This window comes from Amphiprion ocellaris, chromosome 14 (genome assembly GCF_022539595.1).
Source record: "Amphiprion ocellaris isolate individual 3 ecotype Okinawa chromosome 14, ASM2253959v1, whole genome shotgun sequence".
NCBI lineage: Eukaryota > Metazoa > Chordata > Actinopteri > Pomacentridae > Amphiprion > Amphiprion ocellaris.
The window spans coordinates 17,218,558-17,234,974 of NC_072779.1; the positions used below are offsets into that span (position 1 = coordinate 17,218,558).

The window sequence follows — 16,417 nt, forward strand, 5'->3', positions numbered from 1 at the left end:
CATTTAGTTTACAGCTCAAAAAACGTTTACATTTTAAGTATCTCTTTAAAGGTTTAAATTGTACACATCAGATTGTATCATAGTTAATAATGAAAATTATCAAAGGAAAAAACATAGTTCAGTCAGTGTGATTCTTGTAGGAGACGGTAAAGAATGAAGAGGAAGGGAACCACCAGCAGCTTTTCCCAGCCTAAAAGAAGAGAGGAGGAAGAGCATCCCAGAGAGGAGATGGAGGAGGAAGAGTTCAGAGAGAGAGAAAGAAATGAAGGCATGCAGAGCTCAGACAGCGAAAGGTAAATCAGACTATCTCTGGTCCAACTGGTCAACATGGTATGAATATTGCTTTAGTATTATATATCTGAGGAAGAGGTACACCTGTCGCAATAATTACCTTTTTGGACAAATTATTATCTGATGTAGTTAGTCTTTTAATTTTAAGATGATAAGTAGATCATTACTTCTTAAGAATATCCAAATATTGGAATTATAGAATTATTGTAAGAAATGTGTCAAATAAAGAGCATCAAAAAATACAACCACAAATCTAAGACAATGAATTGATAATGTAATCATTGTGGCAGGCCGAACATAAGCATAGATCACACAAATGCAGATTTCCCAAAACAGTGCATAAGAGAGACATTGTCTAGTCTTAATCTAATTTGTTGCTAAATTTAAGAAACATTTTTAACATATCTAGCATTTGGTTTCTTCAGAGTGTATAAGGTTGACTTCATTTCAGTTTAAATCTTTTCCTCTTTCTGCTAGACATATCAAATCACATATTGTGATTGACAGCTAATAAGAACAACTCATGTTTAGGATTGGCTGACAAATACAAATGATATTTAGTTATTTAACATACTTATCTCAGCAGTATTTGTGTCAATTTGATAACGCCTCTTGGTTGATTTCACCAAAATCCGGCATTCCATTTTTGAGTAATGTTGCTAACAGACAGATAGACAAACCAATGCCAATCATCACATAACTCTGCCAAGGCTCCGCCTCCTTGGCAGAATATATGTATATATATATATATATATATATATATATATATATATATATATATATATATATATATATATATATATATATAAAAAGTCTGGTGTTCTGCATACAGCTGCTCTGGATGCACATGTGCATATTTTAACTAAATGATTATTGCGTTATTAAATTCCCCTTCATACATGATTCAGTACTAATGATGGAAGCACATGTAGGATCAGGCCTGGAGGGTGAAATCACCCAGCTGCTTTGTAGAATCCAAACTGCATCTTGCAGACAACAAGCAGGAGACTGAGGTAGAGAATTTGATATGACAGAAACTTTTACCGTGAGCATGGAAGGAGGGAAAAGCCATAAAAACAGAAATTCACAGGCAGTCAACAGGTATCAACAGGAATCAAACAGGCAAGAAGACAGCTAGACTAAAGAAATAAAAACAGATAGGGAGAGAGGGGAACTATAGGAGAAGTAAGGGGGGGAGGCTGGAGAAACAGGCAACAGAGGTGGAAAAGTTGATGAGTCGCAGGTGTTCAGGTCAGAGGAACACAGTGAAGAGAAAATAGCCTTTTTGACAAGTTCCAATAGAAGAAACAAGTGTAAATAATAATAATAATGCTAATGATGGCTGAATCTCATATTAGCTACATTAGTGGTGTGCATTCCTGGTCACGTTCACATTATCTATTTATTTTTTACCCATCTTTATGTGCATCTTAAAGAATTGCAAAATTCGAACAAATGTCCCAAATTTCCTTAAAAGCTTGTTATACATGCTCGAGGTTGTTTTGATCTGTTTTGAAAAAGAGTTATTGCACACAGTGGGAGATTATAACAGCATTTTTAAATAAGTTCTGATGTAGTGAACATTTAAGCCTGAGCAGTTTCTGCTTCATTGTCTGTCTTTGTCAATACTAGCTGACAGGATAGTTACAGCTTCCCAGAGTGAAAACAGTTCCTGAAGACTATCTATTCTTGTCTCTCATAGATTGAGAAAGTGTTGTTTATTCTTCTTCCTCAAAGATTTTAGCACCTCCATTCATACCACCATTATACATCGTACGCCAGAAGAATATTTTGCATGTCCCAGTATATAGTATGTTAAAGGCAATGCACAAAAAATACCTGGATGTCCTACTACAGCCGGTCTCATTTTGCAGGATGCAAGCCAGCATGTTTTTTGTTGTTTTTCGCAAATTCAGACCCACGATTCTCTGTACAGTTATGTCACATACTTCATGGCGTCTCACGCAAGAGTAAACAAGCTTGAACCAGTTTATTTTGCACTACAGACTGCCACGGTCAAAGTTTAAGGTGCAATATTATGATAAAGTAGTATGTCCTAAATGGATACATACTGCATGAAATGTGTGTACTTTGGGAGGGCAGCTGTAGTACGTACTTGAAGTAAAAAAGAAGAGTGTGATTTGGAATGCACTCTGTTGCAGCAATATCAATAATGCCAACTTCTGATGACACAACGCCTAGTTTACTCAATCCAAAACAAGAATAATTTGCAATCATTTTAATTATTATTTTGCAACCTTTCAGAAATTTGATTTCCAAGCAAAACAAAATATTAGTACTAACTCTTTTCAGTGATATTACGTGGATGGTGGTCACTTCAAGCATTTATTTAACTTCATGAAGGTTCATCATTTATCTGAAACCGTCTACAATCCTGTAACCCCATCATGTATTTATTCGCTTTCTTATGAACCTTATGTTGGTCCAGTTAGAATGAACACTATGGGTCAATCCCTTTACTGCACCAGTGAAAGCACATAATGAGGTGGAACAGACGAAATCCATAACATAGCAGATCTCAGTCTCTCAGCATATGTACTCCCAGGCAGAATCTGCAAAGGGAAACAAACTAGATGCTACTAGCTGTAAGGCAACAGTAACCACTGAGCCATGCCGCCTATAAATGCACCGGTCTCAAAGAACTGATAGTTTTCTCTAAATCCATACATTCTAAGAATATTGGAACACTGCATATATATTAGAATAAAATTAATCTCCACATGTCTTTTGTTAATAGTCTATATATTGTAAACATTATTAACCTTAAGTAGCAGCCGGAACCAAACCGAAGAAAACGTCTCAGATTTATCCCTTTTAGCAGATGGGCTTCGAGTTTGTTTGTTTTTTCTTTCTCTACTATCAACATGAGTCGCATCACAAACACAAAATTCAGTGGAGCCTATTCTGCAGGAACAAAAAAACCCCAGATGTTTATCACCAAGCAGCAATGGGAAAAGAAGAGAAAAATATTCCGTGAAAGATGATCTGGGGGCCTTTTTTGAGCAAGTGTCCATGCTGCTACCAACCACTCTCACGCATCTTGAGTTTTCTTCATTTCTGCATCTGTATTTTGCATGAAATGGTCTGCTGCATCCTGTGTTTTTCATCAGGACAAAAGGAGCAAAAAATGAATTTGCAACGTGTGAGGACAGCTGTTGAAATAATGACTGGGTTAGACTATCCAGCACTCAGTGTCTGTCTCTTATTATCTCTGCATGCAGGGTGACAGATGTTTTTGGCATAGGTTGTTTTCAAAACTGTACCTCCTATTTTTTTTTCCTACACTGAACTGAAAGTAAGACGAAATAGCTTGCAAGCATTATTGCATTAAAGTTGCATGTTTCATATTGAGAGGAGAAAAAGATTTGCAGTGATCATAGCTGTGAGGATGTATCCTGTGTTTTCACAGCTAGAATTGTGCTTTGGCTCGACTGAGGTAGCAGGTTAAAAACAATTTGACAAGGAAGGTGCAAAGCTGAGAGCAGAGTTACAAAGACATGGAGAAAAAATAAGGCAGGAAAGTAAGAAACCTTCTCCACTTTTCACATGTGGTTCACCATTTGGTCAATATTTTTATTAACAGAACCAGCAGAGCATACAGGACCCAAACTCTAACCCTGAAAATGTTAATATTTCATCAGTGGTTTCCTTCAAAGCTTTTTATGTGATCTCAGATGGACAAATGTCATGTTATTTCATGTCTAGATGTACACAATAAGCAGGGCAGTTGGTAAATAGTCTGTCAATGTTGGAGGCAATTCCTTCTTGAAGGTGACATGTCTGTGTTTAGCTGGACTTATTAAATGTCCCTGTCATAGTAGTGTCATTCAGTGGGTAAACAAATCTAGATGGTCTAGAAGGTTTTAGCAAAGCTGGGGGAAAAAAAAATCTCATCACAAAAGTGCACCACTTGGCTCCAGTGCAATTACCTTCTGTAAATGAAGCTCAGTCTGTCCTGTGAGTCACTCACCCTCTGTGCAGGCGGTTTGCACATACACTGTGTCAACAAAGCAGCACGGGCCTCTGTTTGGAAGGTGTGAGGCTGTTTACCTTTGTTGCTGTGTGGATTGATGAGGTGGCTGAGGCAGAGGCAGGGGCATGATGTGAATAGTTGGAGTATTACTGTGGAAAGAGGTGTTCCTCCTCTGAGGCGGCTAACTGAGTTTGACAAAGCTGTTTCTGCTGAGAGGCTGTAGGGACGCTCCCTGGCTCCTCTCCAGGAGCTCTGGCTCTGCATGTGGATGCACATTTGAGGTAGTGATGAAAGGTAATGCAAAGGCAGGAGGGAGGAGGCAGCTCCCGTTAACACACTTTAGTCAGTCTATAACGTATTTATTGTTTTACGATCAGGAGGAGGATACAAAAATGAGATAAAGCAAGCAAATGTGATCCATGTCTGTGAATTTCTTTTATGTTTAGTTTGGTCAGAGCTAATATTGTAATTTTAGACATGATTGTGGGATTTTCCCAAAATGCTACATGAATAATGTCAAAATATAAAATTCTGATACTGAAAATCGTTTCTGTATTTAACATAAATACCATCCCTGGAAAATAGATAAATAAAGACTAGAGAAGATTGCTTCATCGCATGCCTGTTTTTACTTGGTCATGCTGATTTCTACTTCTCTCCTTTGGCCGCAATAGATTCTCTTAAAACCTGCCTTTTTCTTGTTAGATTGATTTATTCTGCTTTTGGTGTTTTTGGATCGCCTGTTTGGATGGCATATAGCCATCCCTGTGGCTTTTATAGGGGACAAACCACTATGTGATTTTTTTCTCTTTTTTTTTTTTTTGCACAGCGCTGACTGCCAAGGAAATTGGATTAAACTTCTGCTGTGATTCTGGAGTCATTTTATTCTGCTGCCTTAACTTTTATTGTCTGTTTGTGAACTCTGCCTCGGTATCCCTCGCCATTTGAGAGGATGCTCTCTGCCACCCACCACCCTTGTGATTTAACCTTTGGAACTCTAACAAAGTTAACTACAGGCTTGTCCAAATTTACCGTGCTCCGCTGTAAATGAAAGCATAGATAAGAGAAAGGTTTCTCGCCAGCTGGATATGTCACCCTATAAGCCAATGGGATTTGTGAGTGCACATTTCATTTCACTGCACAATCTGGTCTGTCCAAACTGATTATGAAGGCAAATATGCAGACAAATTTGAAGGCATGAGTTCACCACATTGTAAAGGTTTGCAAATGTTATTTTTCTCCCCGTTTATTTGACTTTACATGCCACGACTTACAAAAGGGGAGGTTTAAAAGGATTAGAGGGTTACACTGGTATCTGAGACAACTCAAATTGATCGGTCCTGGAGCTGGAAAGGCAAAACCTTGTATCAGTTATCATGGCTAGTAGAAAAAATGATATTTACTATAGACTGTAGGCAGTAAACACTATAATATTAATGGGGAAAAAAGGGTTTTAATTTGCAAATAAACTTTCTTGCTACCAAAGCCTTTTACAAGAAAAATAGTATTTGGGAGATTTTTTCCGTAACTTCATTTGACAGTAAAATGCCCAGTTGTTGTTGTTGTTGTTGTTTTTTTTCTCTTGCATAGTAAAAGATACGAGCAGGTTGATTTTGCATCTGTTGCCAGTTGGGTCTTTTTCAAACACAAGCTGATTTATTGCATTGAATTACAGATTCACAAATGGAGGCGCTGTAATTTCTTAACCAATTTTTGAGAGAATCTTTGATGAATTTGGTGTGATGTTTTTACATTTTGTCTTTTTTTCTTATTTTTTTTCTTTGTGAGAAAAAAGGAAAGTCATTGCAAAGAGCAGCAGCAGCAAAGAGAACAGCAGAAAAAAAAACAACAAAAAAAGGTGTTTTTCTTTTCCCTGCTTTCAGTGGTTATCTCTTTAACATATTGTGTGGCGATGTTAAATGGCTAAAGCTACAGTATATACATAAATGTTACAGTGAAAATGTGAAACATTTCAGAGAAGGACTCTGTCTTTATATCCTCTAAACTCCAGAAAACAAAACTCATTTTGACACTGCTGAAGTTTTCTTTCACAAGAATATTGTGAGCCAAACATTCTGTCCTTGTTTTGTTAAAGCTTTACTCTGAAGCCTGTAAAACAAAAATTCCTGACCAAGAGACACACCGGCAGAAGAAGCACATAGGTGTCAAATTCACCCTTTTCAATGACTCATGAATAGATCCTCAGAACAGAAGTATTCTAATAGATCCTCGGGGAGCGAAGATCTTGTTGTTTCCATGGTAATATGAACGAGGATTTTTTTCGTTTGCAGAGAGTAATCCCTTGAAGAAACTTTACTTGAAATAAGGTGAAGACAGACACAGGCAAAAGCAGTAGGGAACTCTTAGTCCTTCAATTACCACATCTCATCGAGGCTGAAAAATAAGTGAAGAAGGTAGTAATGATAAGGCTTTAAAAAGTCTGCCGTGATTGTTGGAACAGAGTGGCATGAGAGGTTATGACAAAAAAAAGAGGGGTCAATACATGAACACAACAGACAGCTCTGCCATTACGCAAATGGATCTGGAAAGGCACTTCAGTGTGTTTGCTCTTTGTCTCAGGCCGTTTGAGGATTTGGTGAGCTTGAAGACAAATAGCCCCTTGATCTGAAAGCTCAGAATCACGGAGAAGATACATCAAAGCCTGTTCCGTCTCTCTAAGATGCTTCCGTTAGAGTCGGGAAGCTTGAGCGAAGGAAGGGCAGATAAAGGAGGAGAATAGAGGGCAAGGCTTCCTCGTGTGTGCCTGTGTACTCAGTGTGTGTAATTAGGATGTTTTTCTGGTAAATGTGTAGGGTGGGAGATGGATTGGGTGAGAAGAGCCGCCACAAAATCCTTCTATCTGGGTTTCACATCCCCTTGGTAACACAAGCATCGTGGCCCCATCAGACACAGCGAAACAACACGGTGCCTGCTAAATGCTGTGCACAAGTTAAAACTTGCAGACGTCGCAGCTGCTTCTTAAATCTTCCGGGGCTTCGTGAGGTGATTTTGTTCATTGCTCACATTAGCATGGCAGTTAAATTACACACACTGACATTGAAGTTTGAGCGTTTAAATTCGAAGGTATCTCTTGCTATCTCAGCTGTACTGCTAAAAAAAAGTTGCAGCAGATTTTTTTGAAAGAGCGAAAAAAATTGGCACATGTTCAGTTTATATTTAATAAAGCATTTAGACCCTTGCAGGTTCTTGGCTGTGTTCAGTTAATGATTAAGCAGAAAGCTGTCCTTCTGGCCTTTATGTGAAACTCTTCCTGTGAGAGAAGCTTCTTAAATTAATTATGTTTGCCTAATGAATAATTAAGCCTAGGGAAAGATAATTTGGTGTTATGCAGCGAGCCAGGCCATTGTGCATGTAGAGGAACCGGTGCTCTGTGTGCCTGGCTGATTTCACATTGGGAGTGTGAAATGAGAATTAGCAAACAATTTGCCTCCTGTTTCATCCTTCACCATGACTAAAACATCACCGCTGATTATGTCTTGACAAGTGTCAATACTGCACGCCTGTTTGTTAACTGTACCGGAGACAGGTTACTTCTGCGGTTCCGTTATTGTGGCTTTGAATAAGATGCTTCTATTGATTCACCGTTGGAATGAAGGAGGATAAATATGCCAGGCTGAAGAGTCGCAGAATCTGAAGTATTGTTTTAATGACTGAAGACACAAGCCAACATTAATAGCTTCTTCTTTGTGTAGGTGACACAGATGATAGAGATTGAGCCATGAGAGAAGACGGTTAATTATCTAAGTCATGCCAATTGTTATAGCTGAATAATACATGGGAGGCACTGGTGCAGGAGTTTAAAAGGATAACACGCAATCCTATAAGGCAATAAGGTTTGTAATTAGGTTTCTCTCAAGACTTAAGTTGCACCTTTATTTATTTATTTCGCAAACTATTTAATATATTTATTGGACAAAATTGCATTTCATTAAATTTCTTTACTTAATCCACTTGAAGAAGTTTGTATGGATATTCATGCACACTAATTTTACTCTGTCTTTCTTAACACAAAAGAAGACTGGCAGAAATAATAAGCAGGGAGCTCATGTGGTAGGTAGCCCAGAGGTTAGAGAACTGTTCAGACTAGTAATCTGAAGATTGCTGGGTTAACACCAAGGCCAGATGCTAGTATCATCTCTGTTGAGATGCTGTTTTTGTACAAGATCTCTGTTAAAAAAAAAAAAAGTATAAAAAGGTAAACCTAACTAAGTTGAACTAGTCTTGCAAAGATGGATCTGTCTCCTCAGTGGAGAATGGTCTGGTTGCACCCATTATCATTCTACTGTAGGGGAAAAACAGTCCAAGTAGTATTTCTTTCAACAATCGTAATGGATGGTGTTTAGCCCTGGATGTAGCAATGGTGCTCCTTCAAAACAGTGATGCTACAGACTAGTTTTGGTGGATCATGCTGGTTAAATGAACCTTTTTAGAATTAGCAGACAAACAAAAACATCCATGTGAGACTGTAAATGTCACAAACAATCTTTGTTGCAACAGTGTACCGAAAGAACCAATCAGAACTGTCTCATTTCATGATTGTTAGCATGTAGCTTGCACGCCACTTCTTGTTTCCCATAGTAAATGGGATTTTGAAAGCAGTAAAACACAGATAGCAGAAAAGGAGCAAAATATATGTAACCAATAACAGGCATATACTCGTAGTCTATATCTGGTGAGTGAGACTAAAGTGGAACTAGCATTTAGAGCACTAATTTGTTGTAATTCATGTAGGTGTAGGTGAAGGTTAGGCACATAAGAGATGTGTCCTCACTTAAACATGACAAGAAGAGCGAGTGGGAAGTGGGTGACTTTGGAGGTGGGCTGGAGGCTGCCCACCCAATCATATTATTTTCATTTTCCTGATATTGTCTATGCTAATTTTCTATTGATGAAACTTTTTTTTCCTCCTTTAACTTTTAATTGAAGGGCAGGATGCACTTTGAATTCACTGAGGCCATCCATGAACATATAGCGCAGGCCAGCCTTACCCCAAACTGTTAATTCCTGCCAAGATTATAATTATTTTCTTGAGGTTATCCTATGCTTTACAATACATTGCTAAGTTGATTATTTTAGATAATGTGGAAAAATGAGCACAAAACAGCGATTCAAATGTATTCTCCTAAATAGTATACACACCTAGCTCAGACACAATGTAAGAAGGTAAACACCACTGACAGTTTCAATTTTTCTGCCCCATATGATTTATAGGCTCTATGAGTCACACCGAATGAGAAAAAGAGAGAGAGAGAAACAGAAAGACAAACAGGCGCAGACACACACCCTTTCTATCTCCTTGTCTCTGTCCCTCCCCGGTTATAAAGACTTGCCAAGAAATCATTGGCTCAACAGAGAAAGGGCAAATCCTCTTCAGCCAATTTAAATTCTCCTGAGCAAATGGTGCCGACTATTCCAAACTAATTAATAGACATGTCATGAATAAAAACACTTTGATTATGAAAAGAGGTTGCCCTCTGCCTCCTTTTAGGCTTGTCATTAGTATGAGGACACATGTGTTGAATAGCTGGAGTGTTAGCACCAGCAGCCAGAGACAGCCACAGATGCCCTCTCTTGATTACATTTTTTTGCTCCATGTTTTATTCAGGACTGACTGCATGGACCCAATGCCATAATCTGTGATTAGCTCTACCTGTACCGACAGGAGAGCTGGGGCGAGCGGAACCAGGAGGGCAAGGCCTATTCAAAGGCCACGACACAAAGACATGTGACCCTGGAGCCTTCTTTCACACAAATGCACTTCATCACCCACTGCCTTGCTACTCTCTCAGTCAAAGTGACATATAGCGCAGATCCTCCTTTTCTATAGCCCCGCTATAACTTGTACTCGCTTCGTTTTATTTATGTGGCTGCGCTGCAAGGTGAGGCTGTGGCAGCACATTCAGCAGAACGCTCACAGTACATCATTTCTTCTTTGGAAGCAGGAGACAATAATTTATCTATTGGATTCAAATAATTTTGAGTGTTTACATTCTGTTCATGTTTTTGCACACAAACAATCTGATTTTCTTCTTTTGGTGAGGCAGTAGCTTGATTTGAACACTTAAACGTACAATTCTGTTCATCAAAAGCCTTTGAATTTCTCAGTTAGTACCATATGTGTCAGACATTATTGACTCATTCATTTTATAGCTTATAATGACTATCATATTAAATGATCTGTGAATTATCTGTATAGCAGTAATTTAATAAAAAACATTCTATTGTTAAAATGCTTCTTAAGATTTTTACAAAAAAGCTTTCTTCATATATTTACAGCACTATAGAGAATTATTTTCTGAGATCTTCCATCATACATGCACAGCAAAGTATAGCTAACATGCATGTTGGAGTTGTTAGTGTTACATTTGGCTGCTCTATTGATCGTATGGTGCGAGTGCAACTTGTCAGTGATGCATATGGTCTCTAAGCTGCTATAGATGACTCTATGGTGCCTTATATTATGCTGCAAAGAGGTTCAGGCTGTCAACATGTGGTCTCCAGCCCAGCTGACTTGTCCCAAAGGGGAACCGGACCCCCTGCAGGAGCCATCTGTATCTCGGACAAGGCTATCCATCATCCTCGCTGCAGCGCTCAATTTAGGGTTTTTCTGCAGACAGCTTCAGGCAGCATTGAACAGCTTTACATGTACGTGTCGGTAATGAGAGCCCTTGAAACCTGCCTAGTGGCTTTCAAGGGCTGAGGGGAATCAATGAGTCAATCCCTGAGGCTGAATCCACACCCATCCTCAGGGGTCATTCCAAATCTGCGTCTCTACACTTAATGTCTCATTGCAGTGACAGCAACAGTAAATTAAGTGAAGAAACTGTGATTAGTGTGTTCAGTAACTTACCGTTGCAGCGTCTAAGTCTCAGACAGGGTGTGTCCTCAGTGGAAGAACAATTCCAACATTCATCCATCAAGTAATTTTTTTTATTTGTTCATTACTCTCATCAATCAAATTAGAGTTTTGTCTGCATTGGCATAAATCATGATACAGCCAGGAGACTGAAAAGTTTCCGCTTTAAGCAACCCCAAAACTGTGTAGGATTTGCCTTGAGTGTACCAAATGGTGCAGACATATATTATTGTTTTCAAGTATTTTGATCATAGTACAACTCTCCTTGGGGAATCCAATTACGGTTGATGTTGTTGTTGCAAATTTCACAATAAGTTTACTTTTTTTTTTTTTTTTTTTAACCAGGTATGTTGTTTCACAGCTCACATTCATTTACATACCCGGGGCAAAAGTTGTAGGGAAAGAAGGATTATATGCAGTTCGTGGAATTGTGTTCACTCGTGCTTGAGGGCTGCCTGCTGCAACCACAAGAAAGTGCTTCTCATTAATTTCTACAACCCAGACTTTCCAGGTAACCTCCAATCACAAGCCCGCTTCTTTAAGCTCGGTGCACCACCGGCCCATTGCTGGGAAACAAATAAATATGCGTCAAACAAGCAGACCTGCCTTTGATGCGACACAGAAACAAGAAACCTTTCTCAGAGCCTCTGAAAACCCCACACCAGAGTTAAGGGTTGTTATCTCTTACAGTCATCCCAGTTGTATTTGATGCAGCACTGAGAATGTTTATCCTAATGGCTATCTGAGCCACTGCATCCTGGTGGAAGCTTGTATCAGGCACATGCTCACATTGCCTGGATTCAAAGTGTTTCACTGATGCATTCATCTGTCCAGCAGGTTGAGCGAGCAGAATCCATTTTGTGTCCGTTAATTCAATCACCCCCAGCTGACTGCTGCATGTTGATGGTACTCTCAGAGGCCACAGGGTCTTTGGGGAGAGGAGACACAAGAAGAATCCTCTTGGCGAGGGGTTGAAATGTCGTAGCCCACTACCTTGGCCAGATGAGGCTGTGTTGCACACCATCTTGGCAGCTCTAGACAAGATAGTAGCAGCTTATCATATGTAAGCTTGGGGAATGAGGCCAGCGGGCATTCCCACATTTTGTGTTTGTTGTACTGAGTCCACATCTTGGTGTTACAAATCTTATTCTTCATGGTGGTGTGCTGAGCTCTCACACAGTTCCTCAATAATCACATGATGGATGGCGACACATCTAAATCCCTATCCTACAGGTTCCCAATTCCACGTGCGACTTGTTGTGATGTTTTCTGAACCACATGCGAAAAGTGTAAGCAGTAAGCAGCCTCAAGAGCACGGTAGGCTGGAGGCATACAGCTTCAGGCATCACCATCTTTCTATAGCCAGGATCAATCTATTCATGCTGCACATTACTGCAGCCACTGGTAAGCTTCCAATAAGAAAATTTACACTACAAGATGTAAGACTAGTTAAATGCTTTAGAGCATGCAGGTAAATAGCTCAGCATATTTTGCAGAAATTCTTTCATTTAACTTTGGGATGTGGGGGAACAGGAGGTGGAGTAAACTTCTTATCAGTTTGTGCATAAAATTGAACATGCCTGTGTCACTTCTAGCAACAGACTGAAACAATAATCTGGAATCAAATCCCTTACGGTCAAGTCGAGTCAATTAAAGAAAAATAAAATAAAGGAAAATATGAAATAACAGACCCATTGTGCTTTCCAGTAGAAAAATAGATGTTACAATGATATAGAATTACCTGACAAATTAAAATGTTAAACTAATTATATATTATTCATTTTTACCTGACTAATTTTAAAATAAATGATTGAGTCCTTATCTGTGACTCATTAGTCTGTCTGTGTTTTTCTGCCTTTAAATCAACAGTACCCTCATAATTTTATTTTTTAGACACATTATATAAATTAAATCCATTATAGATTTTTAAAAAAGAAATTTGTGTGTGCAAAATATTAGTTTCCTTTATCTGTATTACTGAGACTGCACAGGCTTGCCGTATGTACCACAGTGGTAGATGGTTAACTGTGAAATGCTTTGAAACCAGCTCCATTGGATTTCTATCACTGCGTTTAGTTCACAGGATTTTCTGAGCTGATGTTTTGTTTCTATTCTTAGACTTACAAGCCACCAGAGGGGCCCCTGCTTTTATTTTGATCGCACAAGACTATATCCTGATTTTTCCAGTAATGATCCCCATCCTCCCCATCTGTGAGACTGGCAGCGAGACTCCCCATAGACAAACAGCTAGCTGCTGTGTCAGAAATTAAAGGGAACATCTAAACAATGTAGATACATGGAAAGCTTCCCTTAAAGCATTAATCGGATCTTGAGAGCTCTGCTTCAGTCTAACAGCTTTCCTTTAAAAGAAATTCCTAGAAGTCATGTGCTCCACTGTATCAGTTCTGCAGTATTTCATATCAACCCACATAATTGCTCAACACAAACCCACAATATCCTTTCGCTGCTTGTAGATTTATTTATTTAGTTTTAAACTGAATGTCAATCCAAAGTCATCAGTATTCCCTTTCTGAAATAACATTTTCTGTCAAACTGTTGTTTGAAATTTCAGCCGGCAATTTTCTACCTCGGTTATAATGAATGCAATCAGGAAAAATACAGTTTGTGCTAAAAATATACCAGACATTTGCTCTCTTACTTAAACCCTAAGGGTGTGCGTGTGTGTTCGTTCGGGGTATGTTTGTGTCTCGAAATGTGTGTGCGTCTTGTTCAAATGTGTGCAAACGCTTGAGCATGTGACCGAAGGACTGTCACTAATAACAGAAATTACATTTCTGTAGATAAACATATGGAGATTGCAGGCTGTGAAATTGACTTCAGGCTGTGAAATTAAAGGGGGAAAAAAAGTACCCACTGAGGTGATGGCTCCGGTTGTTCAGGGGTGGGGCGTGCCGCACTGTACGGGTGTGTATACTGCAATTCAATTAGTGCCCTTGATCGTCTTCTTTAGCAAGTCTGATGCGGTGTGACTTTGCGATCCAAGTGCTGAGACACAGACTCGATCTGAGAGAGATGTTTGATTTATTTGTTCATTAGGAACTCTCTCTGCAGACTCAGACCTCTCATCAATCCCTGTTCACACTCAACAAGCACAATCAACTGACGTCCCATTTCATAGCCAAAGGGAAATCAGACAAAAAATGCCATGCATCACAGCCATTGATAAGGCTGTACCATGCCAACATTTTCAAATAACCCATAACATGGTAATCCTATCCGGAGTGGATTAAATATTAAATAGTTTGGTATGTGTGAGGAAGGAGAGCAGGCTAGAGAAATGCCAGGAGGATTAAGTCAGAGCGGATGTGGTGCGCCAGCAGTAGCATGCTATCCTAGAGTTGCTGTTTCTCAATAATAGAAATGTCAGGAAGGGGAAAGAGGAACGGAAGAGGAGGGGTGAGGGGGATGTCCTAACTGCAAGCCTTCAAAATCACAGCTACTGTACAATTCATCATTATTACTTCCCACTCACATCAGCTCTAAAATGGCATTAACCTTTGCTGCAGAGGAAATTCATACTTGTAATGTTAAAATCCTCGTGAGACTTTTATCCAGATTGTTTGGAATAAACGTGGTAATTGATAACTAGAGGTCAGAGTGATGTTTTCTTCTGCATTCAGTCTTTGCAAGTCATCCAACAGACACACAAGCACATTTACAAAAGTGTAGTAATCCATAACAATAAGCAATTCAGTTTAGTGAAACAAACATTGAAACAATGTCGTCGTGTGGAGGAAGTGTTATTCATAACCATTTTCGTGCTTTATTTTATAATGTTATATCTCCCTGAGCGATCACTTTGTCAGCATCAGTAATGCCTATAAATCCTACTGTGGAGGAGATTAGTCTCTGAGAAGTGCTGCTGCCTGCAGTAATTAAAATTCTGCTGGATGGCCAGGGTTTCTCCTGCCATCATCTCTTCCAAACATCACTCGCTGTCTGACTTACTGTCTTTGTCCTTTGTCCCTCTCAATAGTTTTAATCAGTTACAAAACATTTCAGGCCTGATAACAGTCTTCTTTTCATACTTAAGCGGATGGTAAGTAGGAGGAACAAAGGGCCTGTTTGAGAAATAAAGCCAGAGATTGCCAATGACAGTCATCTACTTTAGCAGCTTATCTCAGGGATCATGGTTATGATGCGGTATAGTATCATCTGAAAAGGAAAAACATATCAGGATTCTTTTGATGTTGGCTATTCCATGTAGCAACCTATTGTCTGTCTCTCTAGCAGAGAATGACTGATATGAAGGCCATGTAAGATGTATTTGAATTGACAGCAAGAGAAACTCAGACATGAAAAATCCACTAACTCACAGTGACTTTCTTTTAAAATACTGTCCCTATCCAAATTTTATAATATCCCAATTGTGGCCGTCCAAGGTTTACACATTATGATGTTGATGATTGTTACACATAAGCTATGTGGAGAAGTTTATTTAGTCATTTAATTTACTTCATGTAGTCCAGTTAAAAATAAAAAAGCCATGTCCTTCTGCTGATATTGTCCAGAGATGAGCTACTGCTTAACAAACTACTGTTGTCTGGGACTGGCTGTCTTGCTCAATAAACATGTATTTTATGACACTACAGCTCATAGCTTCACAATTGGACTCATTCGCAAACAGAATGAAATGCCATTGTGCATCTCTTTGCAGCATCAGCAGTATGCAAAGTCTGTGCAAATTCTGTTGCCAACATCAGATAAACAGCCCAGTGATTTATATTTTACTGCAATGGAATAATAGAGACACTTGCATGATCATCGGATCATCTCCATCAATCTGCCATGATGCTTGTTTCAAGGCAAAACTGTGCTTTCATCCGAAAAGCAGATAGTCAATCAAGTGTCACAAACACTAATGCAGACATTTAACAGCTGTAGTGATACCTTTTAGCATGATTTTGCAGTACTATCTGTTCTACAAAGTCTGGTTTTAATTACAGTATATAGCCAAATCCCACCAAAAACACCATTGTGAGATTCTTTTCAGGGTCATTCTTGAGGCAGGATTTGAACTCCTGGCAACATAGAAAACAACTGGAACTTTGTCTTTAGCTCTAGCATGGGTATATTTACCACTATATATTTTAAACATAAGCAAAAATAACAGAAAACAGCAACAGAAAACAACAGCTAAAAACAAAAGTTAACAGCAAATTTAAAAAGCTTGCAAACTGTATTTCAACACAAACCATGATTTTTGTTTTCCTGAGTAGTTTTTGGGCCTAAAC

At 39.0% G+C, this 16,417-nt stretch overlaps 1 protein-coding gene across 5 annotated transcripts in view; it reads left to right on the forward strand.

Annotated features, from left to right (window-relative positions):
- The window catches only part of LOC111571753 (seizure protein 6 homolog), a 91,374-nt gene that overhangs the window by 9,714 nt on the left and 65,243 nt on the right, over window positions 1-16,417 (forward strand). For 3 of the 5 annotated variants that reach the window (XM_055017409.1, XM_055017408.1, XM_055017407.1), the window contains exon 2: window positions 141-293. The exons of the other annotated variants lie outside the window; for them this stretch is intronic. In XM_055017409.1, the coding sequence (XP_054873384.1) occupies window positions 263-293 (31 nt within the window). In that variant the 5' untranslated portion in view covers window positions 141-262. The remainder of the gene's footprint in view (window positions 1-140; window positions 294-16,417) is intronic. 5 annotated transcript variants of the gene reach the window in all.